Source organism: Danio aesculapii, chromosome 7, assembly GCF_903798145.1.
Source record: "Danio aesculapii chromosome 7, fDanAes4.1, whole genome shotgun sequence".
Classification (NCBI taxonomy): Eukaryota; Metazoa; Chordata; class Actinopteri; order Cypriniformes; family Danionidae; genus Danio; species Danio aesculapii.
This window is the reverse complement of record NC_079441.1, coordinates 7,980,071-8,004,851: the sequence shown is the minus strand read 5'-3', so window position 1 is coordinate 8,004,851 and position 24,781 is coordinate 7,980,071. Positions and strand designations below refer to the sequence as shown.

The following is a 24,781-nucleotide window of genomic DNA, read 5'->3' as shown; positions in this document are numbered from 1 at the left end:
AGTTTTTCATTTAAAAAAAAAACATTTTAAGGTCAAAATTATTAGTCCCATTAAGCTATATATTCTTTTCAGTTGTGTTACGTTTCACGTATGTTTTGTTTGTTCTGTTTTGCGTGCTCTTCTCTCTTTTTCCGCTGTGTGTCATGTGCTGTTTCTAAGTGTGCAACCATTGGTCAAAGGAGCTGTCAATCACCATCGACAAGCCAATCAGAACCGGGTCCGCTCCGTATAAAACCCATGCGCTTGCGCTGTTCTTGAGGAGCGCTTGGCTCACAGCCAGTCTCCTCACTTGTGTCGGCCAGCCTGTTCATCTGTGTTTATTTGCGTACGATTTGCTGTGTTTTAGTTTTCTCTTTATTAAGAGATTGCTTTATTAGATATGCTCGTGCAGCTCAGTTTATTATCTAGTGAGAAGTTGAACGATCTTTGGTGAGAATTGGATTATATGAGATTTTGTTTTGCTAATGGCTAACAGTGTGAACTTTACGAGAACTCTAGTAACCTGAGGAGCTTAGATTATTTATTTGTTGGTTAGTTAAAGGAGGCGTTGCCACATGTGTAGTTGTGTTTTGAGGTTATGAAGTTTAGTTAAGCTACGTGCTGAAGATTACAGTTTTGTTTTTGCATTTTTCTTTGGTTAGTCAGTTTAGTGGGTTGGGGTTTAGTTAGATCTTTTTGTTATATTTATTTCTTTGTTTTGGCAGCACTCCTATTTTCTTCAATTCGATTATTTAAAATTACATTTACATTACATTCTCTATTCATTGTTTGACATTCACTGAATATTAAATACTTAATTTGTTTCACTTAACAAGTGGTTGTTGTGTTCTCATTCATCCAGCATCAGTAGACTCACTGATTGTTACGTTTCATCCTTTTAATACCCTCAACAACTTAAACACGTAACAGTTGTTTACAGAACAAACCATCATTATACAATGACTTTCCAAATAACCCTAACTTTAACCTAATTAAGTCTTTAAATGTCACTTTAAGCTGAATACTAGTGTCTTGACAAATATCTAGTCAAATATTATTTATTGTCATCATGGCAAAGATAAAACAGTTATTATAAGATAGCTATTAAAACTATTATGGTAAGAAATAAATCTTTCCGTTAAACAGAAATTGGGGAACAAAATATACAGGGGAGGCTAATAATTCAGGAGGGCTAATCATTCTGAAGAGCAGGACAGAGCAATGGAAACTTCAACAAACTCTCTCCATCCAGGGATTTTAAGTTCACGTTTGCGCATGCTACAGTATGTGTGTATCCTTCAGCTGAATGCATGCATTATGATGGAGAAAGACCATCATTTAAAGCTCAACTCACTGCAGCGTCGCTTCATTGAAGCAAATATCAATAAACAATGTAAAAGTTGGGACGGATGAAATGTGAGTTGCTTATTATGACAAAACCTCCTACATCCGAGTCAGGACATGATGGAAATACCAAAACCCTGAGGGATGTTTGCCTGTTTGTTTTAGCGGTCAAGATTTGCACATACAGTAGCCTCCTATTTAAATACGGACTCCATACACATTTTTACTACTAAAACTCCATGACTTTACCAAGTTTTTAAAGTAAATTTGTAGGTTGATTAGGAAAGACATTGGACTTCATTCATTCATTCATTCATTTTCTTTTCGGCTTAGTCCCTTTATTAATCAGGGGTTGCCACAGCAGAATGAACCGCCAACTTATCCAGCATCTGTTTTATGCGGCGGGTGCCATTCCAGCTGCAACCCAGCACTGGGAAACACCCAATACACTCTTGCATTCAGATTTAGCTTAGCAATTTAGCTTAGTCAATTCACCTGTACCGCATGTCTTTGGACTGTGGGGGAAACCGGAGCACCCGGAGGAAGCCCATGCGAACATGCAAACTCCACAAAGAAATGCCAACTGACCCAGCTGGGACTCGAACCAGTGACCTTCTTACTGTGAGTCACCGTGTCGCCCTGTGGTTTAATAATATTTACAATAACTATATTTAGCTGGTGAACTATAATAGCTGGTGAAGCTAGGAAAATTCTCATCTAGTATCCGCACAATCAGCACTGGCGCCCCCCAGGGGTGTGTCCTCTCCCCACTGCTCTTCTCCCTGTACACGAATGACTGCACATCAAAAGACTCCTCTGTGAAGCTCTTGAAGTTTGCAGATGACACCAAACTTATCGGCCTCATTCAGGACGGTGACGAATCTGCTTACAGACAGGAGGTTAAGGAGTTGGCTGTCTGGTGCAGTCACAACAACCTGGAGCTCAACACGCTCAAAACAGTGGAGATGATAGTGGACTTCAGGAGAAACCCCTCTGCTCTCCCCCCACTGAGTATCATGGACAGCATCGTGGCAGCAGTGGAGTCATTCAGGTTCCTGGGCACCACCATCTCTCAGGACCTGAAGTGGGACACTCACATTGACTCCATTGTCAAAAAAGCTCAACAGAGGATGTACTTTCTTCGTCAGCTGAGGAAGTTTAACCTCCCAAAGGAGCTGCTGAAACAGTTCTACACCTCCATCATTGAATCAGTCATCTGCACATCAATAACTGTCTGGTTTAGCTCAGCTACTAAATATGATCTCCAAAGACTACGTCGAATAGTTCGGACTGCTGAGCGAATCACTGGTACAACCCTTCCTACTCTCCAAGAACTGTACTTATCCAGAGCGAGCAGAAGGGCTGCCAAAATCACTCTGGACCCCTCACACCCAGCACACTGCCTCTTTGAACTTTTACCTTCTGGTCGACGCTACAGAGCACTACACACCAGAACAGCCCGACACAGAAACAGTTTCTTCCCTCAGGCAATCCATCTCATGAACACTTGATGATAATAATTGTGGAACCAACATCACTACTTGCTATACACTTTATACACATGTACACTTATTTAACAACACACTTTACATGCCAATTTGCACATAACAGCTGCACATATAACGTTGTATATAGTAATAAACATGTACATACACTTGTCAATCTGTATATTTGCACTCACTACTTACTTCTATTTTTTAAAATATATTTATTATCTGTTTTTGTCCTGTCTCTGTTATCCTGTTGCACTGTAGAAGCTCTGTCACCAAAACAAATTCCTCGTATGTGTGAACATACCTGGCAATAAAGCTCTTTCTGATTCTGATACATTTTAATATTTCCATTTTTAGATAGACGGATATTTCAGGTATCTTGGGGTTTTGTTCACGAGTGAGGGAAGGTGGATCGTGAGATTAGCAAGTGGATTGGTGCAGCGGCAGCAGTAATGCAGTCGATGTACTAGTCTGTTGTAGTAAAGAAGGAGCCGAAAGGCAAAGCTCTCGATTTACCGGTCAATCTACTTTCCTACTCTCACCTATGGTCATAAGCTTTGGGTCATGACCGAAAGGACAAGATCTCGGATACCAGCGGTCAAAATGAGTTTCCTTCACAGCGTGGCAGGATGCACCCTGTGCGTACACACCGAAAGCGGTGAGAGTGTCCAAGGTCGCTCTGGCCGCCCTGGCAACAACGCTGTCTGCCTTAAACTCCGGTGGCGAGAGCGTCAAAATTCGCTCCATTGATCTCGTATTTAAAGGGGCCGTTGCAGCATATCAGTTACATTCCTCCATAAAACATGCTCTCTAGCGTGAAAATGTTGCGCACTTCTTAAATTCATTTAACAATGGAAGATCAAGTTGCATGTGGTGTAGCTTTGCTCCACTTAATTATCCAATATGTGTCCATATGTCTGAAATATTCTGAAGCAGCAATACTGTTTTGTACTGTCGCATGAGATTCCCGCTTTTTTAAAGATAAATATATATATATTAACATTAATGCACATCTGTAACTTGCCAGTAACTTATTTAATGCATGTTCCTGTGAGAAAACATTGTAAATAATTGAAAATCCTGCAACCGTAATAATCAAACCCTTGGGAACAACTGTGGTCGGAACCAAAGTTCACAGGTCTGTGTTCTCTGAACTCCTCTTAAGCTGTGGACTTCTTCATTCTGATTGCTTGCCACCGAACCGCGTCATAGCTCAATACCATAAAGTTGACTTGATTTCAAATCTCCTTGACGCTCACACCTTCAAAGATGCGCTGCGCTGCTCCCCGCTGCCGGCTCTCATTGAAAATGAATGACTTCCGGCTACTTTGACGCTCCCGCCGCTTTCAGTGTGAACGTACGGTTATAGATAGGGTGAGGAGCTCTGTCACCAGGGAGGAGCTCGGAGTAGAGCCGCTGCTCCTCCACATCGAGAGAAGTCAGCTGAGGTGGCTCGGACATCTGTTTTGGATGCCTCTTGGACGCTTTCCTAGGGAGATGTTCCAGGCATGTCCCACCGGGAGAAGGCCCAAGGGAAGACCCAGGACACGCTGGAGGGGCTATGTCTCTCGGCTGGCCAGGGAACGCCGGAAGAACTGGGGGAATTGTCTGGGGAGAGGGTAGTCTAGGGTTCTCTCCTCAGGCTGCTGCCCCCTGACCCAGCCCCAGATAAGTGGAAGAAAATGAGTGAATGATTGAATTGACATTTTTAATATTGGTTAAAATCGTCTTCATCTTTAGAGGCGCTAGTCATTTTTCTTTCCATTTTTCTTTTTGATATTTGGAGAGATTATAATTTGTCAGATTATCAGGAAGTTATGTTTTTTGACTCGTTGGATTGAACCGGTGCTTTATTTGCAAATGTTTCATGCCCTATTCCAGGTCTGCACACACATTTTACAGTGTGAGGTGCAAGTAATTATTCTTTCCATTTTTTTTATTTATATTTGGCATCAGGTTATCAGGATGTGATGATTTTGTTCTCTTTGACTCGTTGGATTAAACCAGATCTTTAATCGGAAATGTTTCATGCAATATTCCAGGTTTGCACACACGCTTAATTCAAATCTGTGGATGGAAACACACAGTTAAATTCAGAATTATTAGCCCTCCTGAATAATTAGCCCCCCTGTATAGTTTTCCCCCAATTTCTGTTTAATGTAAAGCAGGGGCGTTGCTAGACATAAAGCTCTACTGGGGCACGTACCCCCTTCCTACCAACCCTACATATATATATATATATATATATATATATATATATATATATATATATATAAAAATACACTATTATTCACTATTATTTTGAAGAATAATTGTATAATAATAAGAATACTTTTATGTATATTATATTTATTATAAATAAAAGTATTCTTATTATTATACAATTATTCTTCAAAATAATCTTAAATGTAACTGGAAAACAATGTTAAGACAACTGGAGTGATATGCTAAGATCATTTAAGAAATTACTTTTGCAAAAATATAAATTTAATTTGAATGAAATTCTATAGACAATTCAATAAAATACATAAAAAAAAGATATGTTATAGGATTATCTGTTGTAGACTTGACACATGGCAGATAATTAGGTTTGTTAAGTCTTACCTCCTGACTCCTCATCCCTATTTTTGCTATCAGGAGGCATGCTTCCCTATCAGGAGGCATGCTTAGTAAGATCACCGTCATATTGTTTAAACTTTAGTTTTGTCCACTTGCAAGACAAAAAAGGCTGTTACGCTGGTTTTACAACGCATGAGTGGCGCGTAACAAGCAGCCTGCTTTTTTGGCGCGCATGTTAACTACCGGGATTCTCAGAAGCGCGAGCAGCGTTCTTTGCGCACACGCGGAGATGCGTCAGTTTGCTTTTTGATTAAACACATTGCTTTCACCAGCGTTGGTTAAGTTGCACATAGAGAATAACGTCTTTATTTAGGAATTACCTCTCTTAACAAATAAACTTGCATATGAAGTAAATCATATCTCAATGCATTTACTGGGGCACTGGAGATTTTCTTCATATTGGGTCTAGTGACGCCCCTGATGTAAAGGATATTTTTTCAACACATTTCTAAACATAATAGTTTTAATAACTCATTTCTAATAACTCATTTATTTTATCTTTGTCATGATGACAGTAAATAATATTTGAGTAGACATTTTACAAGTTACTAGTATTCAGCTTAAAGTAACATTTAAAGGGGAAATGAAGCTCTCAATCAAGTTTACATTATTTTGTACATTTGATTTCACTTTAATGAAAATATAATAAACAAACGTGATTAATGTAACCATTTAGCAGAAAACAGCATGCTTTACTTTAGCTTTTAGACCTAGGGCGCCGCCATCTTATAATATTGCTGTGTCTGACGTCACAGGGTTGGTTCTGTTCCCTCAGCTGAACAGATACAGTGGAAGCAAAGAGCTTAGAATGACCAAGAGGCGACACTCAAAAGAAGCGCCCAGCGCCCAGCAACAGCCCCGGATTCTGCCATTTTGGAGTGAAAGCGATCGGCCTTCCAATTTTATTGCTGTCGTGATGGCAAGCAGCTGCTTTGTTTTTTATTTATTCATTTAAAAAGCGCATTAAAGCTGAAACACAACCTGAAATACAACGCTTACTATCACAATCATCAGCACTTTTAATAGTTATTTTACAGACTTAATACATATACTTTAACCAGCCTACTTAAATCTTCACCCCTCCCACACACACACACACACACATTTATGTTAATATATTATGATCTGAATCCAATTAGACACTGAAGATTCTGAAGAGACATCAAGTTGAGCATCTCTTTGAGCAACTCTAAAAGAGAGGTCATTTTGAAGAATGGAAAAGATATATGTGGCAAAATGAAGCCAACTTGTTTATTCAATGCCTAGAAGTTGGTGCTGTCATTAAAAACCACAGAGGCCATACAAACTAGATAAAGTAGTTTCTGATGTGGGGTACACTCATTTTTGCATCACCTTAATTTAAGTAAAACTAAAAATAAATAGTAACCTATCTGACTAGAAGAGTTATTGTGTTGACCTTTCATGTCATAAGTTAAACAGATATTAAATGCAGTCATGTCATCATTATGGAAATTGTTTTCTTTTCATTTAGATATTGTTTGAAATGTTGTTTTCAATGGGGGTGGGTGAATATATATTTTACCTCATATTTAACTCAACATTTTAATTCCTTCTGTCTAAGGTTAGTTATCTGTGCTGCTGTTCTATTAGAATTTTCATTCCAAAATGGCCACCCTGTGACACTAGCGGCATCTAGTGGCTGTTTCCCAAACAACAACATAGTGTCGCCTCTTAGTGATTCTTTGCTGTTTGGTGTAGAGATCTGCACAGGACTCAATTTTGAATCCTGCTCCCGGCAGGTTTTATCCCGAACCCGATTGCTCCCGCTTATATTCAGCATTTGTTGCCCCGCTGCCCGCCCCGCCCCGTTTCTTACCTGCCTCGCCCGTTTCCACTAACGGGCGGGGGGAGAACAAAACTGAAAACCACCCAGCTATACAGAGTCCAGACAGACTATAACAAGCTGTCTGTATAAACACACACACACACATAAGCACCAAGCAAGTGACACACACACAGACAGCATCACGCTCTCTCTCATTCACACACATACATACGCGTGCTCGCTCGGGAGTCGGGAGCGATATTTTTAGACTGCCCGCTCCTGTCCAAAATTACACCAGTTACCGACCGCTCACACGCTTTTTTCAGAAATGTATTCCTGCACCGCAAGAAATCTGGTCGGGTCCCGCAGCTCCCGCAGTACAGCCGCGGGAATGCAGACCTCTACTTTGGTGGAAGTAATGGACTGAACACGGAGACTGCAAAGCCTAATTAAACCCAATGCCTGAAGTTGTGGATGTGGACCTGCTGCAAATACAAGCATCAGATGCGTGTCTAATATAAAAGTATAAATATTTTTATATTTTCCCCCCTTTTAATTACCGATCATTTGATGCGCTTTGGTCTACACTCTGTATTATGCTGCCTAACTAGATTTCAACCATGGTGGTAACTGACTGAACACAGAAACTGGACAGCCTAATTTAACCCAATGCATGAAGTTGTAGACGTGCATCGCAGACCTGGTGCAAATACAACAAATACAAGCTTTTAAGTGTCTTCAGTTGAGTATTTTTCTTTTGTAATTACCTTTCGTTTAATGCGATTTGGTCCACTCTCTCACGCTGCTCCAGTGCTGCCTAATGAAGGGATTTACATTCAGACTAATGCAAGGATTAAAATCATACATGACTTCACGCTTTACTATGTCGCGTCTTTGTGGACTATGTCAAGACATATTCCTTTATCAAGTCGATAACTCAATCTCTCAACATGTATGAAGGATGTAAACACCTGCCATGTGTAAAAACCGTGCTGATTTTAGTTTGGTTTAAACAAGAGTAGAGGTGAGCAGCTGTGTTAGTGAAAAGTGAAAGTACCCGCCACCATTACATCAGTAGCGGACCTTTTTGAAACCATGGTTGAAACCCAGACAGGCAGTCAAAGCGCATCAAATGATCTGTAATTTAAAGGGGAGAAATTAGAATATATACACAGTTGAAGTCAGAATTATTAGCCCCCCTTAGATTTTTTTTTCCTTTTTTAAATATTTCCCAAATTATGTTTAACAGAGCAAGAAAATTTTCACAGTATGTCTGATAATATTTTTTCTTATTTGTTTTATTTTGGCTAGAATAAAAGCAGTTTTAAATTTTTTAAAAAAATCCATTTTAAGGTCAATATTATTAGCCCCTTTAAGCTATATATTTTTTCGATTGCCTACAGAACAAACCATCATTATACAATAACTTGCCTAATTCCCTAACCTGCCTAGTTAGCCTAATTAACCTAGTTAAGCCTTTAAATGTCACTTTAAGCTGTATAGAAGTGTCTTGAAAAATATCTAGTCTAATATTATTTACTGTCATCATGGCAAAGATAAAATAAATCAGTTATTAGAAATGAGTTATTAAAACTATTATGATTAGAAATGTGTTGAAAATCTTCTCTCCATTAAACTGAAATTGGGGAAAAAAATAAACAGGGGGGCTAATAATACTGAATTCAGCTGTATATACTTTTATATTAGACACACATCTGATGCTTGTATTTGCAGCAGCTCCACATCCACAACTTCATGCATCGGGTTAAATTAGACTTTGCAGTCTACGTTTTCAGTCCATTACTTCCACTGCATCTGTTTGCGACAGCTGAGGGAACGGAACCAACCCCGTGACGTCAGACACAGCAACATTCCAAGATAGCGGCGCCCTAGGTCTAAAAGCTATAGTAAAACATGCCGTTTTCTGCTAAATGGTTACATTAATTGAGTCTGTTTAATATAATTTAATTAATGTAAAATTAATGTAAACTTGACTGAGAGCTTCATTTCCCCTTTAAAGGTTTAACTAGTTTTATTAGGATAAAGTTAGGGTAATTAAGCAAGTCATTGTATAACGATGGTTCTGTAGACTATTGAAAAGAAATATTGCTTAAGCGGGCTAATAATTTTGACCTTAAAATGTTTTGTTTTTTTATTCTAGTCGAAATAGAACAACTTTCTCCAGAAGAATGTGTTAAACATTCATTCATTTATTTTCTTTTCGGCTTAGTCCCTTTATTAATCCGGGGTCGCCACAGTGGAATGAACCGCCAACTTATCCAGCAAGCCATCTCTGGGAAACATCCATACACACTCACTCCCACTCATACACTACGTACAATTTAGCCTACCTAATTCACCAGTACCGCATGTCTTTCCTCAGGAGCACCCGGAGGAAACCCACGCAAACAAAGGGAGAACATGCAAACTTCACTCAGAAACTCCAACTGACCCAGCCAAGGCTCGAATCAGCGATCTTCTTGCTGTGAGGGGACAGCACTACCTACTGCGCCACTGCGTCGCCTGTGTTAAACATCATTTGGAAAACATTTGAAAAAGAAAACAAAAATCACAGGAGGGCTAATCATTTTGACTTCAACTGTAGCTCTTGTATTGTTCTTCTGTAAAAGTTCCAGCTCTTAAATATCAGATCTCACTTGAGTTTTGGACTGTAGCTCGGGGCAAGAAACTCGAAGAAACAGAGACTTCAAAAGCCAGGAAGTGAATGTGAGATGGGAGACGTTAAGCCCGAGGTATGAGCTTATCCCTTCTCAATCAAACCCTATCTCAATGGGATCCTTGTACATCTACTGAAAAAAAAGAGTAGCTCCATTTAAACACAGACTTCTGAATGATCTCCAGGACGAGGCGTCTCCGCTCCTCCTACCTGACTCAATGGGGGAAATTCCTTCCGTCTAATAATTACAACCTTTAACTGGAGTTCAAAGGGTGTTTCCAGAAGGTTAGATGTGCACTTAAATGGGACGAGAGGAAATGCAATCAGGATGATGCTGCAGCATGTGTTTCTTACTATTCCACTTCTTTTTTAGGCATGTTTTTAATCCCATATGCACAACTGTCCCACTTAAGCAAGTGAAAAAAGTTATATCGACTTACAAAATAAATACACTCACTGGCCACTTTATTAGGAACACCTTACTAGTACAGGGTTGGACCCTCTTTTGTCCTGCCTTAATACTTCGTGGCGTAGATTCAACAAGCTACTGGAAATATTCCTCTGAGATTTTGCTCCATATTGACATGATAGCATCATGCAGTTGATACAGATTTGATGGCAGCACATATATGATGTGAATCTCCCGTTCCACCCCATCCCAAAGGTGCTCTATTGGATTGAGGTCTGGTGACTGTGGAGGCCATTTAAGTACAGTGAACTCATTGTCATGTTCAAGAATCCAGTCTGAGATGATTTGTGTTTTATGACATGGTGTGTTATCCTGTCCATCCCTTTATGACCCCAGTGTACCCATCTTCTGATGGCTCAGGAAGTAGCCATCAGAAGATGGGTACACTGTGGTCGTAAAGGGATGGACATGGTCAGCAACAACACTCAGGTAGGCTGTGGCGTTGACACAATGATCAATTGGTACTTATAGGCCCAAAGTGTGCCAAGAAAATATCTCCCACACCATTACACCACCACCAGCAGCGTGAACTGTTGATACAAGGCAGGACGGATCCATGCGTTCATGTTGTTGACAGCTAATTCTGACCCGACCATCCAAATATTGCAGCAGAAATCAGGACTCAACAGACCAGGCAACCTCTTCTATTGTCCAATTTTGGTGAGCCTGTGCGAATTGTAGCCTCAGTTTCCTGTTCTTAGCTGACAGCCTTAAAAGCAACAAGTTGATTTTACTTAAAAAAGGTCAGTAAACCAATTGACTTAACTTTTATAGTAATGCACATCAGTTGTTTACTTAATAATTATAAAGCTTTTCAACAGTCTTTTTCAACCAACCCAGACTCATGCTGATTACATACCCCTAAATACATTTCTGGAGAGTGCCAAATACATCCCTGGAGGAACTTTTTTTTTGAGTTTTTGTTTACACAAATCCTCCAGAGGCCGCTGTGTGTGCTTTTTGAGACCTCAAAAAAATAAATAAGTAATCAAATGGCTGAAAACATGGTGAAATCACGCGGCCGAGAGAGCTTTTCTTTTCTAGATCAGGGTTTTTTTAGGACACATTATTTTTACAGTATTTCCCTGTTCCCAGAAATGTAGACCTGGGTACTTATCCGCAATGAGTCAGGATTGCTCTTTTTTTAATAAATTAGGTAAACTAATCACTTTTTACAGTGGAGGGGAAAAAATACTATTGAATACTAATGTTGTTGTTGTTGTTTTTCTAGCATTTTTCAGCATATCGTCCTTTGTGTTCAACAAAAAAACTCAGATTTTGAACCTGAAGTGGAGGACAAGTAAATGATCACAGAGCTTTCTTTTTTGGGTGAACCATGCCTTTAACCCTACAGCCAATGGACTGGAGACCATATACAGTCAAATAACTGGAGAATTACATCATGCGAGTGTTAAATCAGAAACAAAGATGTGGAACAGAAATAGAAAGCCTGCTTATCTTATGTGTCCTGACATGGAGCCCCTTGCTTGGCTGCTATCACAGACTGCGAGTCTTTCACGGTTGATGTCAATGTTCCCTAAAGAAACTGGGCCACCCGTACAGAGAGACGTCCATTCAGACTCATCATTCTAAGGATGCCGTTCCCAGTTTCTCTATAATAGCACCACTGTGACCAAATCATTTCTAGCATGCCGGAACAATTATGGGCTGCTCCGATTGTCTGGAACTAAACAAATGGTTCTTGAGGTGCTTCTATGTGCTTGCGATCCGTTCTGGGTGTGATGATGGTCTCATGGTATGCAGATGTAAATGAAAAGCAGGACCCTGACGAGGGTGTTTGGAAACTTTATAATAGGTGTGTTTTCACATTTGCATGCTCAACAGAGTCTTTGACTTGACGCCTTTAACTAACAAGTTCTGCTCCAAAACCTATTAGGTGAGCTAAAAAGTCAGGATTAAAGTCGCTTGTAGCTTTAATAAGAAACAAATCTATCGATCAGTCCTTCAGTGAAGAGCAGTGAGTGATTTAGAGTGATTTATTGTTTGATTGGTAACGATAAAAACAGTCGGCAGCAGGAATATAGTGCGCTGTCGCTTTAAGAGCTACGCAGTTTTGTTTATGGTTTCACTTACACCTGCTGTCTCAGTCTCAGCTCGTTACATTTGTTTATTACATAAGAATCGGGGGTTAATGTGAGTAATCACTATACCCCACGTTTTGACATGTATTTGACTATTAAAGAGCTCAGCTTATGATAACTTTATATGTGTGTGTTCTGCTTGTTCCTGAAGGCTGGTTTATACTTTGCGTTGAGTGACCCGCGTGACCCACTGTTTCTGCCTTGCGTGTAGTCATGCATTTATACTTCTGCGTGCTGTTTGTGTTGCTCTGAAATAACACCTCCGAAATGCTGGCAGAAGGTTTCTATGTTCCTCTGTGTCGAGTTTCTTTATGGGTGTTTTGTTTTTTCTGAACGCTACCTTAATGTACAAGTAGCTAAAACTCGCTCATTCAAAGACGGAAACCAGCAGACATGCAACAACAATACCGGGACGTATTTCGCGGTCTCCGGAAACGTCCATGGAGGTACGTTTTCAGAATGAGCCTGGGTTGCATTTAACTGACTATAAGAAACTTAGCAAGTACATGTCAGCTTACACTAACCCCAACCTAACAGTCTACTTATAATCTAATGATAATTAGTTGCAATGTAAATTAAACGGACCATCAAAATAAAGTGTGACCGAGGATTTTAATACTCATAATATGCTTTCTTATCAGATCCCCAGAGGATGCTCTTTAGAGTCTGCATGAACCGAAAGCTGCCACCATTTTTTTTTCCAGTGTGACACAGTTCCTAGAGAAACTGAACATTAAATGAGAAAACAGTGGGCGTGGTTTGTTTTTTCTACTGCAAGCTGATTGGATGAAGTAAAGTAGGCAGTTCAAACGATCAGGAAAAGAGTTTGGGGAGAGTTATTACAACCTAACAGACTCCTCCTGCTCACCATTTCTGTTTGATGTCAACACTGACAGTTGGAGGGGCGTGGTTAAGTATGTTAGCCACGCCCAAAAGCTCAAACAGACGCAATCTGCACATTTAACTGAAAACAAACAGGAAGTGCATTTTCAGATGTCAATTTTAAAGGACAAACTATTTTTTCTCTTAATGACATGCACAGATGAATTGTTCATCACAAAACTAGCAATGTAAGCTAACAAAATCAATATGGTTGGTGTTGATTTCATTTGTACTTTAACATCTGGCACGTCCTTGGGCTAATTTTGGTACATTTAAATTCTTGGGGAGTGTTGATTTAATGTACGATGTCCCTTGTTGTGAAATAAACAAAGCAGGGTACGCTGGGATACGTGCGAACATGAGTCGTCACCTGGATCTGCTCTCGAATGGCTGGAATCCGGAGGGTCATGGATAGGGCCAGTAGAATCTGACATTTTATTAGGGTTCATACACATTTTTACTACTAAAATTCCATGACTTTTCCAAGACTTTCAAGTAAATTTTTAAATTTTTCAAGTAAATGTTTCATGCAATGTCTACATATGCGTGGTAAAAGAAAAACAATGCATGTTTAAATTAATTACAGCATACCGTAAAACACGCAGCAATCTATTTAGTTTCAATTTAGATTAATATCTATGTAAAATTGGTTAAGATAATGCTTACACTGCACTAATAATGTGAAAGTATTTGATTGGCCAAGGACAGAATAGAAGTCAAGACAACTAACCCAAGGTTTCCACTACATTTATTCTTCCATGGCGGGGTGCCACACCAAAATTCATCCTGCCACGGCTACACCACAGCTTCTCATTCAAAACATTCAGCCGTATTTTAATAGTGGGTTATAATCGTATTAAAAGTTTAGTGAATTATAACAGCGCAAACTTTTCTGTAATCGTAGTAATGCTGTGCGTTACTTGTTTAACCCTTTAAGGTGACATGCTGACTGACTGACAGGTGCGTGAGGCTAGCAAACATAACTTAGCTTTCAGTTAGGATGAACACAGTTTCCATAATTATACTTTATAGATAAAGGTCTATGGTTCTGCATTCAACAAACAAAGACTTTATCTTGCTGGTGTTTATAGCTGTTTCACTTCACTTCAGGATGCATTAATGCCACTCTGTAGGTCTATTAGAGACATTCATAAATATTCCTAGCAAATCTAATAAATGTTGGAGACATACTCACTACATAAACAAACTAAATCGCACTTCAGCAACGTTTATTTGAGAGCGCACAAGAAAATCTGCACTTGAGAAGTGTGTATTTGAGTGTATACAGAGGAAATTAACGCGCAAGCAAAGAGATTCGCATGCTCCTATTACATAAATGCGATCTCAACTTGTAATACTGCACTCACGACATTTGTCATTTAAATAACGCCATAGGTAGCTGGTAAATTTGTGCAAAAGGCCTGCCGCCACAGCTGGAAAACGTCCTAGAGGAAACACTGTAACCTAAATTCAAGAATCCAGATATTTGTTTACCATGCCTTTTTTAAAACCTTGTGGGTTTTTCTGTTTTTCCAAAACTTTTCCAGGCCTTGAAAATGCCATCTCAAAATTCCATGACCTCTCCAGGCTTTTCATAACCATATAACCCTGTTTTTTGCCATTTCCGCATGTGATACACCATTGTGTATTCACAATATTAATGTTTGTTTCGTTATTGATGTGTTTATTTATTTATTTATATTCTTATATATATATTTATATATTTATATACTGTCAAAAGTCATTATTATTACTACTAATGACTGTGTTTGAAACAAAATAATAGCAGCAGTTGAGAAAGCTTGTGCTGTGGGTTACCATGGCGATACTCGATGTGTTTACTTCAGATGCTATACTATGCTGCGCCTGGGGAAAGACACTGAAGTCTCAATGTGATTTTGTTTCTCCTGATAATTCAGGTATGTTTCATAAAAAGTCGATATGTTTATTATAATTCATGTAAAAAACATGTGAGTACACATTTCCTATGTGTTTTAAAGTGAACAGCTTAATTACAGTTGTTAATTGAGAAGAGTGATTCAGAGGAAAGTACCGGTAAAATGTTGGTCTGAGTTTGTTATAACTGACTCTCCAGTAAATGATATGTATTTTACTCAGTATGTGATAATTGAACAGAAAATGACTTATTTTTATATATATTGGTTGTATATTTGCTAATGTATAAAGTTTTGAGAGTAGAGAGTAACATTGGGAATTGGTGTAATTGTTACAATTTAAATGATACAAATCACAGACGCCTGATTGTTCTGTGAGTTGGTAAATGGCTATATATAGAGGGATTTACAGAGAAAGAAAAAAAGGAAAAAGATGGTTGACAAAGAATTTAAAGTGTACTCTGTGTCCTCCTGATAAATATACAGAAGGTATAATATTTATATGTGTTAATGATAAGAGAGTACAGAGTGTATAAGTGTTTGCAAAGTTCATTGTGGTACAAAAAGAGAAAAACAAAGAGAACAAAACTGAATGTTTGATTAATTTTAACATGATTTGTGAGGATACATTTGCATTACATGATTTGTGAGGACATGTTTGCTATAATATGACTGTTAATAAACTGATGCTGCGCCTGGGGAAAGACACTGAAGTCTCAATGTGATTTTGTTTCTCCTGATAATTCAGGCACTTTTAATCTGCCTACGAGATCCGCTGCCGGGACCTGTAACACGCACATAATTTTGTAAAAAAAAATCTGCGGATTTATGCAGAAGGATTTTAGGAGTACCATAACAAAAAATTTTATATATAAAACAAAATAATTACCTTTTAGCTTTTATTTCAAGTTTACAATGCAACTCCAATTAGATCCACTTATTTGGTAAACAAAGCAAGTCTCTCATCTAACACATCTACTAAAAGACATAAAATATTACTTTATAAACTGTATTGTAAATAAATCATGAATATTTTCATATTAGTCAAAAATATTACTTAAATTAATTAATTAATTACATATTAGGTACAAATATAGACTCAATGATGGACTAAAAATCTACTGAAATCTGCAAATTTCCATGTGGGCCTAGTCATGGGAGGGGAAGTGACTATTTTCAATCGCCCCACACAAAGAAATGTGAAATCTGCAGGTGGTCAGAAGACTTTGAGATCTGTTCTGAGTTTGGGAGAAACCGAAGAAGTTACGATGACGAACATGCTGGATTAAAAAGTCATGGACTGACGTTCTCAAGACCTGAAGGCATGTTTATATAATTCAGTAAACATTCATCTGTCGTTTCTCCATCAGTGACTGAATACTGATGGGATAATGTCAGAATCCTTAATGGTCCATATTAAAAACCATTAACAGATTTAGAAAAATAATAATAAGTAGTTGCAGAAGGCGGCACGGTGGCTCAGTGGTTAGCACTGTCACAGCAAGAAGGTCGCTGGTTCGAGTCCCGGCTGGGCCAGTTGGCATTACTGTGTGGAGTTTGCATGTTCTCCGGGTGCTCCGGTTTCTCCCACAGTCCAAACACATGCGCTGTAGGTGAATTGAATAAACTAAATTGGCTGTAGTGTATGTGTGCGTGTGTGAATGTGAGAGTGTATAGGTGTTTCCCAGTACTGGGTTGTGGCTGGAAGGGCATCCACTGTGTAAAACATGCTGGAATAGTAAACAGTCCTCACTTTAGGTCACAAAACTGCATGAAGTTGAGTTAATAAAGCATTTAATAACATAGATAGAAATCATTACTATATGCCTGAATAATAAGAATTATAGATGTTAGTTTGAATAGTTTATTCAACCCAGGCTCATTCTGAGAACATAGTCCCGTGGACGTTTCTGGAGACTGCGAAATACGTAGCCGGGGGTACGTACGGCTGCATTTCATTTTTTTAAGCGAACGCTGCGGGGCGGTGTGACGTCGTTCCTTTCGGCGCTTGCCGGCCGGCCGTGTGGAGGGCTTTCCCGCTGCAACCAGTTTGTCCGGTTAGCTCTTCGTGTACTCTGGCGGACTCGAGGCGCAGAGAGAGGCTGACCACAACGACGACGACCGGGTTCGAGTCCGGGGAAGAGCGGTTCCAGAAATCAGGTAAGAAAACAAAAACAAAATCCAAAAAATGAAGCGAACAAGTTCGTCACAGGGTGAGAATGTGGGCAAAATCCGAAAACGTGGTAAAAATCAGACAAGGGCTTTTCTTTTTCTGGACGGCTTTTGTGAATCGTCGTTGGTTGGGTTTAAGGGATGGAGGAGGGTGGGTCAGCCGATTGGCCGGTCGCACGATCAATCATTCTATCATCCAGGCAGACAGGCGGAAGGTCGTTCGACAGCGGCCTCTAGCGGGTTTACGCGAGAACGGCAAGGGAAAAAGCGCGCACAGCGGCCTCTCGCGGATTCGCGAAAACAAAAACTGCAAAAATACGTACCTCCCGGGACGTATTTCGCGGTCTCCAGAAACGTCTCGTTCTCAGAATGAGCCTGGGTTGAGTTTATTAATCATTTACTAACTCATTCTAAATGATCTTAAAAACCTCCAACTACTCTTAAATACAGATGGTGTGTAAATAATACAATACTGAAATTAGTAATGAAAAATCAAACAGTCACAAAGTAGGAAAGTACAATTATTAAGCACATTATGAATGTGGTTATAAGTGAAGAACACAGCATTTGTAGCTGCAGTTATAAACTGCTTACTAACGTCTATTAATGTAGAGTTAATGCTTAACAGATAATGAATTCACTAGATGCTAATGCTTAATAAATGGTTCATAGTGTGTCATTATTATAAACTGTTACTGATTTGTCTTCTTTGTCTTTGTCATTTTCTCTCTATTGTCTTGTTTTTTTAGAAGTCAAATTAAGTTAAAAAAAAAAAGCTAAATGATCTGCGAATGGGGTAAGCAAAATAATCTTGTTCATTCATTCATTCATTCATTTTCCTTCGGCTAAGTCCCTTTCTTCATCTGGGGTCACCACAGCTATACCTGCATTTCGTTGCCTTGTACTTGTACATGTGTGATGACAATAAATTGAATCTAATCTAATCTATTCCAGCATATGTTTTACACAGCGGATGCCTTTTCAGCTGCAACTAGAAAACACAGATACACACTCATTCACACACACTCATACACTATGGCCAATTTAGTTTATTTAGTTCCCCTATAGCACATGTCTTTGGGCTGTGGGGGAAACTGGAGCACCCAGAGGAAACACCAACCTCACCAACCCACACCAACACGGGGAGAACATGCAAACTCCACACAGAAATGAAAACTGGCCCAGCTAGGACTCGAACCAGCAACCTTCTTACTGTGAGGCAACTGTGCTAGCCACTGAGCCACCGTGCTTATTGCTTTATCCTAAAAATATATATATAGTAGGTTCTGGGTGGAGGGCAACGCAGTGGCGCAGTAGGTAGTGCTGTTGCCTCACAACAAGAGGGTCGCTGGTTTGAGCTTCGGCTGGGTCAGTTGGCGTTTCTGTGTGGAGTTTGCATGTTCTTCCGGTTTCCCCACAGTCCAAAGACATGTGGCGACCCCAGATTAATAAAGGGACTAAGCCGACAAAAAAATGAATGAATAAATGTTCTGGGGGCCTGCTAAGGTGTTGCTATGGAGCTCGCTGTAACACATGTTGTTTTGTGGATTAAAATATATTTCAAGGCTTTTTTGAAGACAGCAATATATATTCCATCTTATTTTTTGAGGTTATTGTGTGCGGTTATACATTCCCACAAATAAAATATTAAAAGCACTCACAAAAGAGTAAAATAAATCAATAAAAAGCTAGACATACTCACCAACTGTGTCACAAGGCTCATCTTTGTGGACGCAAAAGTCTGTTCTAAAGAGAGGAAACAAGACAGGAGAAATAAACAGAGACACATTTTAGCTAATAGTAAGGAAACAAAATGCAGTCTTTTGCGGATTAAACTTGAATTAATTCTGAATTATTAGCCCTCCTGTATATGTTTCCCTCAATTTCTGTTGAACAATAGCTTTAATAACTAATTTCTAATAACTGATTTAATTATATTTGTCATGATGACAGTAAATAATATTTTACTAGATACTTTTCAAGACACTAGTGTTCAGCTTAAAGTGACTTAATTACTTAAATACGTAATTAGGCAAGTTATTGTACAACGATGGTTTGTTCTGTAGACAATTAAAATTGTCTATAATATTATTGAAAATAATATTGACCTTACAATGCTTAAAAAAAGTAAAATAAAACAAAATAAGACAAATAAAGGTTATTGCACACTGAATCTGAAATTTTTGTATGTGATTTTTGCAAACTAAAAAATTAATTTGACCTCAAAATAAGGTCAAGAATCTTGGTGTGAGTCAGATTTGAGTTTCAATAGTCATGTCAAAGCAGTTAGTAAATCAGCATACTATCATCTCAAAAACATTGCAAGAATTAGATGCTTTGTTTCCAGTGAAGACTTAGAGTAACTTGTTCATGCTTTTATCAGCAGCATGGTGGATTGCTGTAATGACTCCTCACTGGCCTTCCCAAAAAGACAGTCAGACAGTTGCAGCTCATCCAGAACGCTGCGGCCAGAATTCTGACCAGAACCAGAAAATCAGAGCACATCACACCTGTCCTCAGGTCTTTACACTGGCTCCCAGTTACATTCAGAATAGATTTTAAAGTATTATTACTGGTCTATAAATCACTAAATAGCCTAGGACCTCAATACATTACAGATATGCTCACTGAATACAAACCCAACAGGTCACTCAGATCTTTAGGATCATATAAACTAGAAATTCCAAGAGTTCAGTCAAAGCAGGGAGAATCCACCTTCAGCTACTAACAGTGCGCCCCCCACCCCCCCTGTAATTTTTATGTTTTGCACCACGTTGTTTAAACAGCAAATCCATTTGCTCCATTTACACTCACGGGTGTGGTGGTCTATAAAGTACAGTTAAAGTCAGAATCATCAGCCCCCCTTTGAATTTTTTTTTTCTTTATTAAATATTTCCTAAATTAAGTTTAACAGAGCAAGGAAATTTTCACAGTATGTGAAATAATATTTTTTTCTTCTGGAGAAAGTCTTGTTTGTTTTATTTCTGTTTTATTTCGGCTAGAATAAAAGCTGATTTTAATTTTTTAAAACCATTTTCAGGTCAAAATTTTAGCCCCTTTAAGCTATATATTTTTTCAACTGTCTACAGAATCATTATACAATAACTTTCCTAATTACCCTGACCTGCCTACTTACCCTAATTAACCTAGTTAAGCCTTTAAATGTCACTTTAAGCTGTATAGAAGTGTCTAGAAAAGTATCTAGTCAAATATTATTTACTGTCATCATGGCAAAGATAAAATAAATCAGTTATTAGAGATGAGTTATTAAAACTATGTTTAGAAATGTGTTTAAATAATCTTCTCTCTGCTAAACAGAAATTGGGGGGAAAATAAACAGGGGGGCTAATAATTCAGGGGGCTAATAATTCTGACTTCAACTGTAGGTGTGTTAAGGCCATTGTTGCTATTTTGAGCAACTGAAAAAGACTGTGCCATTGATCAACCAAAAGCTGCTCTAATGTTCACTTCTACTAGCCAAAGAAAATATTTAAACAATAAATAAATTAAAATCACAGGAGCACAGGAGAAGCTAATAATTTTGACTTCAACTGTAAATAAACTGACCACTTTATTACAGACAAACAGAAAAGAAGCTAGAAGTAACAGGAATTGCACAACTGATGAATAACATCTAAACCCTGAATGTGAACAAATATGAATTTATTCACCTTTATTGTGCTTGTATGGGTGCCTTTTGAGTGAACTGATGATGCAATAATGCATTGTGGGAAAACCACAGCACTTTTGGTGTAATTGTGAGTTTTTCTCCACGATGTGTCGATTGATTTAGGGAGTAACACTTCAAAACAGCAATTATCCCAATACAGCACATTTTCTTTAACTATTCTGTTTACATGAAGACTGAACCAACCACAAAGCTCAAGAGAAGCTACAACAATGCAAAAACAACAAGCAGACAAGAGTGACATGAACTGAAAATGACACTAAAACTGCAGACAGCAATGGCAGAAGAGCATTTCTGTCACTCCTGATGAATGAAACCGCTAACTAGGACTCAAAACTGACACTTTATACACACACGAGTGAATCGCAAAGCAAAAGCCTGTCAAAAAGTTGACTTAATGTCTGGGTTGGGTTTTACCCCCAGTCTAGCTAAAAATATGTTCCCCAAATATGTCACATGAAAACTAAATAAAATACAAATACTGTGATGTTCAGGGTGCAGGATAAAATAAAATAAAATAAAAGAAAATAAAATAAAAGAAAGAAAGAAAGAAAGAAAGAAAGAAAGAAAGAAAGAAAGAAAGAAAGAAAGAAAGAAAGAAAGAAAGAAAGAATAAAATAAAATAGAGTAAAATAAAATGAATAAATAAAAAAGAATAAAGTTATATAAATAACATTGCTATGTTCCTAAAATATGTCATATGAAACCTAAATAAAATACAAATACAGTGAATTCAGGCAAACATCGGGTCCAAGATAAAATACAATAATAAAATAAAATAAAATAAATGTAAATAAATAGGTAAACAAATAATATTAATAAGAATAAAATAATAAAAGAAAGAAAGAATAACTTTCATAAAATAAAATAAAAATTCATAAAATAAAATAAAAGATAACTGAAATAAAATAAAATAAAAAAATAGCTAAAAATATAGACAAAATAAAATAATCATCAGTGTCTAAAAATAAAATAAAATAAAAATTCATAAAATAAAATAAAAAATAACTCAAATAAAATAAAAAATAAAATAGCTAAAAATATGGACAAAATAAAATAATCATCAGTGTCTAAAAATAAAATAAAATAAAAATTCATAAAATAAAATAAAAAATAACTCAAATAAAATAAAACATAAAATAGCTAAAATATAGACAAAATAAAATAATCATCAGTGTCTAAAAATAAAATAAAATAAAATAAAAACTCATAAAATAAAATAAAAAATAACTAAAATAAAATAGCTAAAATATAGACAAAATTAAATAATCATCAGTGTCTAAAAATAAAATAAAATAAAATAAAAATTCATAAAATAAAATAAAAAATAACTCAAATAAAATAAAAAATAAAATAGCTAAAAATATGGACAAAATAAAATAATCATCAGTGTCTAAAATAAAATAAAATAAATTAAAATAAAATAGCGGTAAATATGTTCCTAAAATATCTCAAATGAAAAGTAAATAAAATACAAATACAGCCATGTAAGGCAAGCATCAGTGTCCAGGATAAAAAAAATAAATAAAAAATAAAATAAAATAAAATAAAATAAAATAAAATAAAATAAAATAAAATAAAATAAAATAAAATAAAATAAAATAAAATAAAATAAAATAAAATAAAATAAAATAAAATAAAATAAAATAAAATAAAATTAAATTAAATTAAATTAAATTAAATTAAAAATAACTAAAATAAAATAAAATTAAAAAAAAAAAACAGCTAAAAATATAAACAAAATAAAATAACCATCAGTGTCTAAAATAAAATAAAATAAAATAAAATAAAATAAAATAAAATAAAATAAAATAAAATAAAATAAAATAAAATAAAATAAAATATGAAAACTTGAGGCAACGTGAGGCAAGCATCAGGGTCCAGGATGAAATTAGTGAATTAGTGAAGTGATTTTTTCTATTCCTGCTTTGCTACTGTTCGTACGTCTTTGCCTACTGTCTGCTCTTCGAACACCTGCTTTTATATCTTATACCCTAATTTTAACTTGAGCCAATCAGCAAAGTGCTCAATCAACACAGCTTGAAGATCAGCAAGAGATCGTGCAAGTTATGAAAACCTCAACCTGCAGTCTTGACACGCTCCCCACATCGTTCTTTAAAACAGTGTTTACCTGTTTAGAAATGGATCTTCTAAAAGTGGTAAATGCTTCACTTCTCTCAGGGATTTTTCCAAACTCACTAAAAACTGCAGTAGTTAAACCCCTCTTGAAGAAGAGCAACCTGGATAACACCCTATTGAGCAATTACAGGCCCATCTCAAATCTCCCTTTCATTGGCAAAATCATTGAAAAAGTTGTTTTTAACCAGGTTAACAAGTTCTTAAACTTCAAAAGGTGTTTAGACAATTTTCAATCTGGTTTCAGACCACATCACAGTACAGAGAGCGCCCTTATAAAGATAATCAATGACATCCGCATAAATACAGATTCAGGCAAACTAACAGTGCTGGTACTGCTCGATCTCAGTGCCGCATTTGACACTGTCGATCACAGCATACTTCTGGATAGGCTGGAAAACTGGGTTGGGCTGTCTGGGACGGTCCTCAAATGGTTCAGATCTTACCTTGAAAGGAGAGGTTACTATGTCAGTATAGGTGACCATAGGTCAAAGTGGACACCCATGACATGAGGAGTCCCACAAGGCTCGATTCTGGCACCTCTCCTGTTCAACCTTTATATGCTCCCTCTGAGCCAAATAATGAGAAAAAATCAAATCTCCTACCACAGCTATGCTGATGACACTCAGATCTACCTAGCCTTACTGCCTAATGACTACAGCCCCATTGACACCCTCTGCCAATGCATTGATGAAATTAACAATTGGATGTGCCAAAACTTTCTTCAGTTAACCAAAGAGAAAACTGAAGTGATTGCGTTTGGGAACAGAGATGAGGTTCTCATGGTGAATGCGTACCTTGGCTCTAAGGGTCAAACAACAAAAAATAAGGTCAAGAATCTTGGTGTGACTCTGGAGTCAGATCTGAGTTTCAATAGTCATGTCAAAGCAGTTAGTAAATCAGCATACTATCATCTCAAAAACATTGCAAGAATCAGATGCTTTGTTTCCAGTGAAGACTTAGAGAAACTTGTTCATGCTTTTATCAGCAGCAGGGTGGATTACTGTAACGGCCTCCTCACTCGCCTTCCCAAAAAACAGTCAGACAGTTGCAGCTCATCCAGAATGCTGCAGCCAGGATTCTGACCAGAACCAGAAAATCAAAGCACATCAATTTACCCTAACAGATCACTCAGATCTTTAGGATCATATAAACTAGAAATTCCAAGAGTTCAGTCAAAGCAGGGTGAATCGGCTTTCAGCTACTACGCCCCCCGCTGCTGGAATCAGCTTCCAGAAATGATCAGATGTGCTCCAACATTAGGCACATTCAAATCAAGACTGAAAACTCATCTGTTTAGCTGTGCCTTTACTGAATGAGCACTGTGCTACATCCGACAGATCGCACTATTATGTTTTTCTCTTCTTTTTCATTCTTTTTAACACATTTTATCTGTTTTTTGTTTTGTTTTGTTTTGTTTTTACCATTTTTATTATGTGTTTTTATTTCTCTTATACTTATTTCTCTTATTCCTGATTACGTAAATAATCATGCACTTTGAATTGCCACTGTGTATGAAATGTGCTATATAAATAAACT

At 37.4% G+C, this 24,781-nt stretch overlaps 1 protein-coding gene across 2 annotated transcripts in view; it reads right to left on the bottom strand.

The window, feature by feature from the left end:
• Positions 1–24,781, bottom strand: part of adamts17 (ADAM metallopeptidase with thrombospondin type 1 motif, 17) — a 312,511-nt gene that overhangs the window by 180,738 nt on the left and 106,992 nt on the right. For both annotated transcript variants that reach the window (XM_056461008.1, XM_056461009.1), the window contains exon 7: positions 19,121–19,164. In XM_056461008.1, coding sequence (XP_056316983.1) covers positions 19,121–19,164 — 44 coding nt within the window. The remainder of the gene's footprint in view (positions 1–19,120; positions 19,165–24,781) is intronic.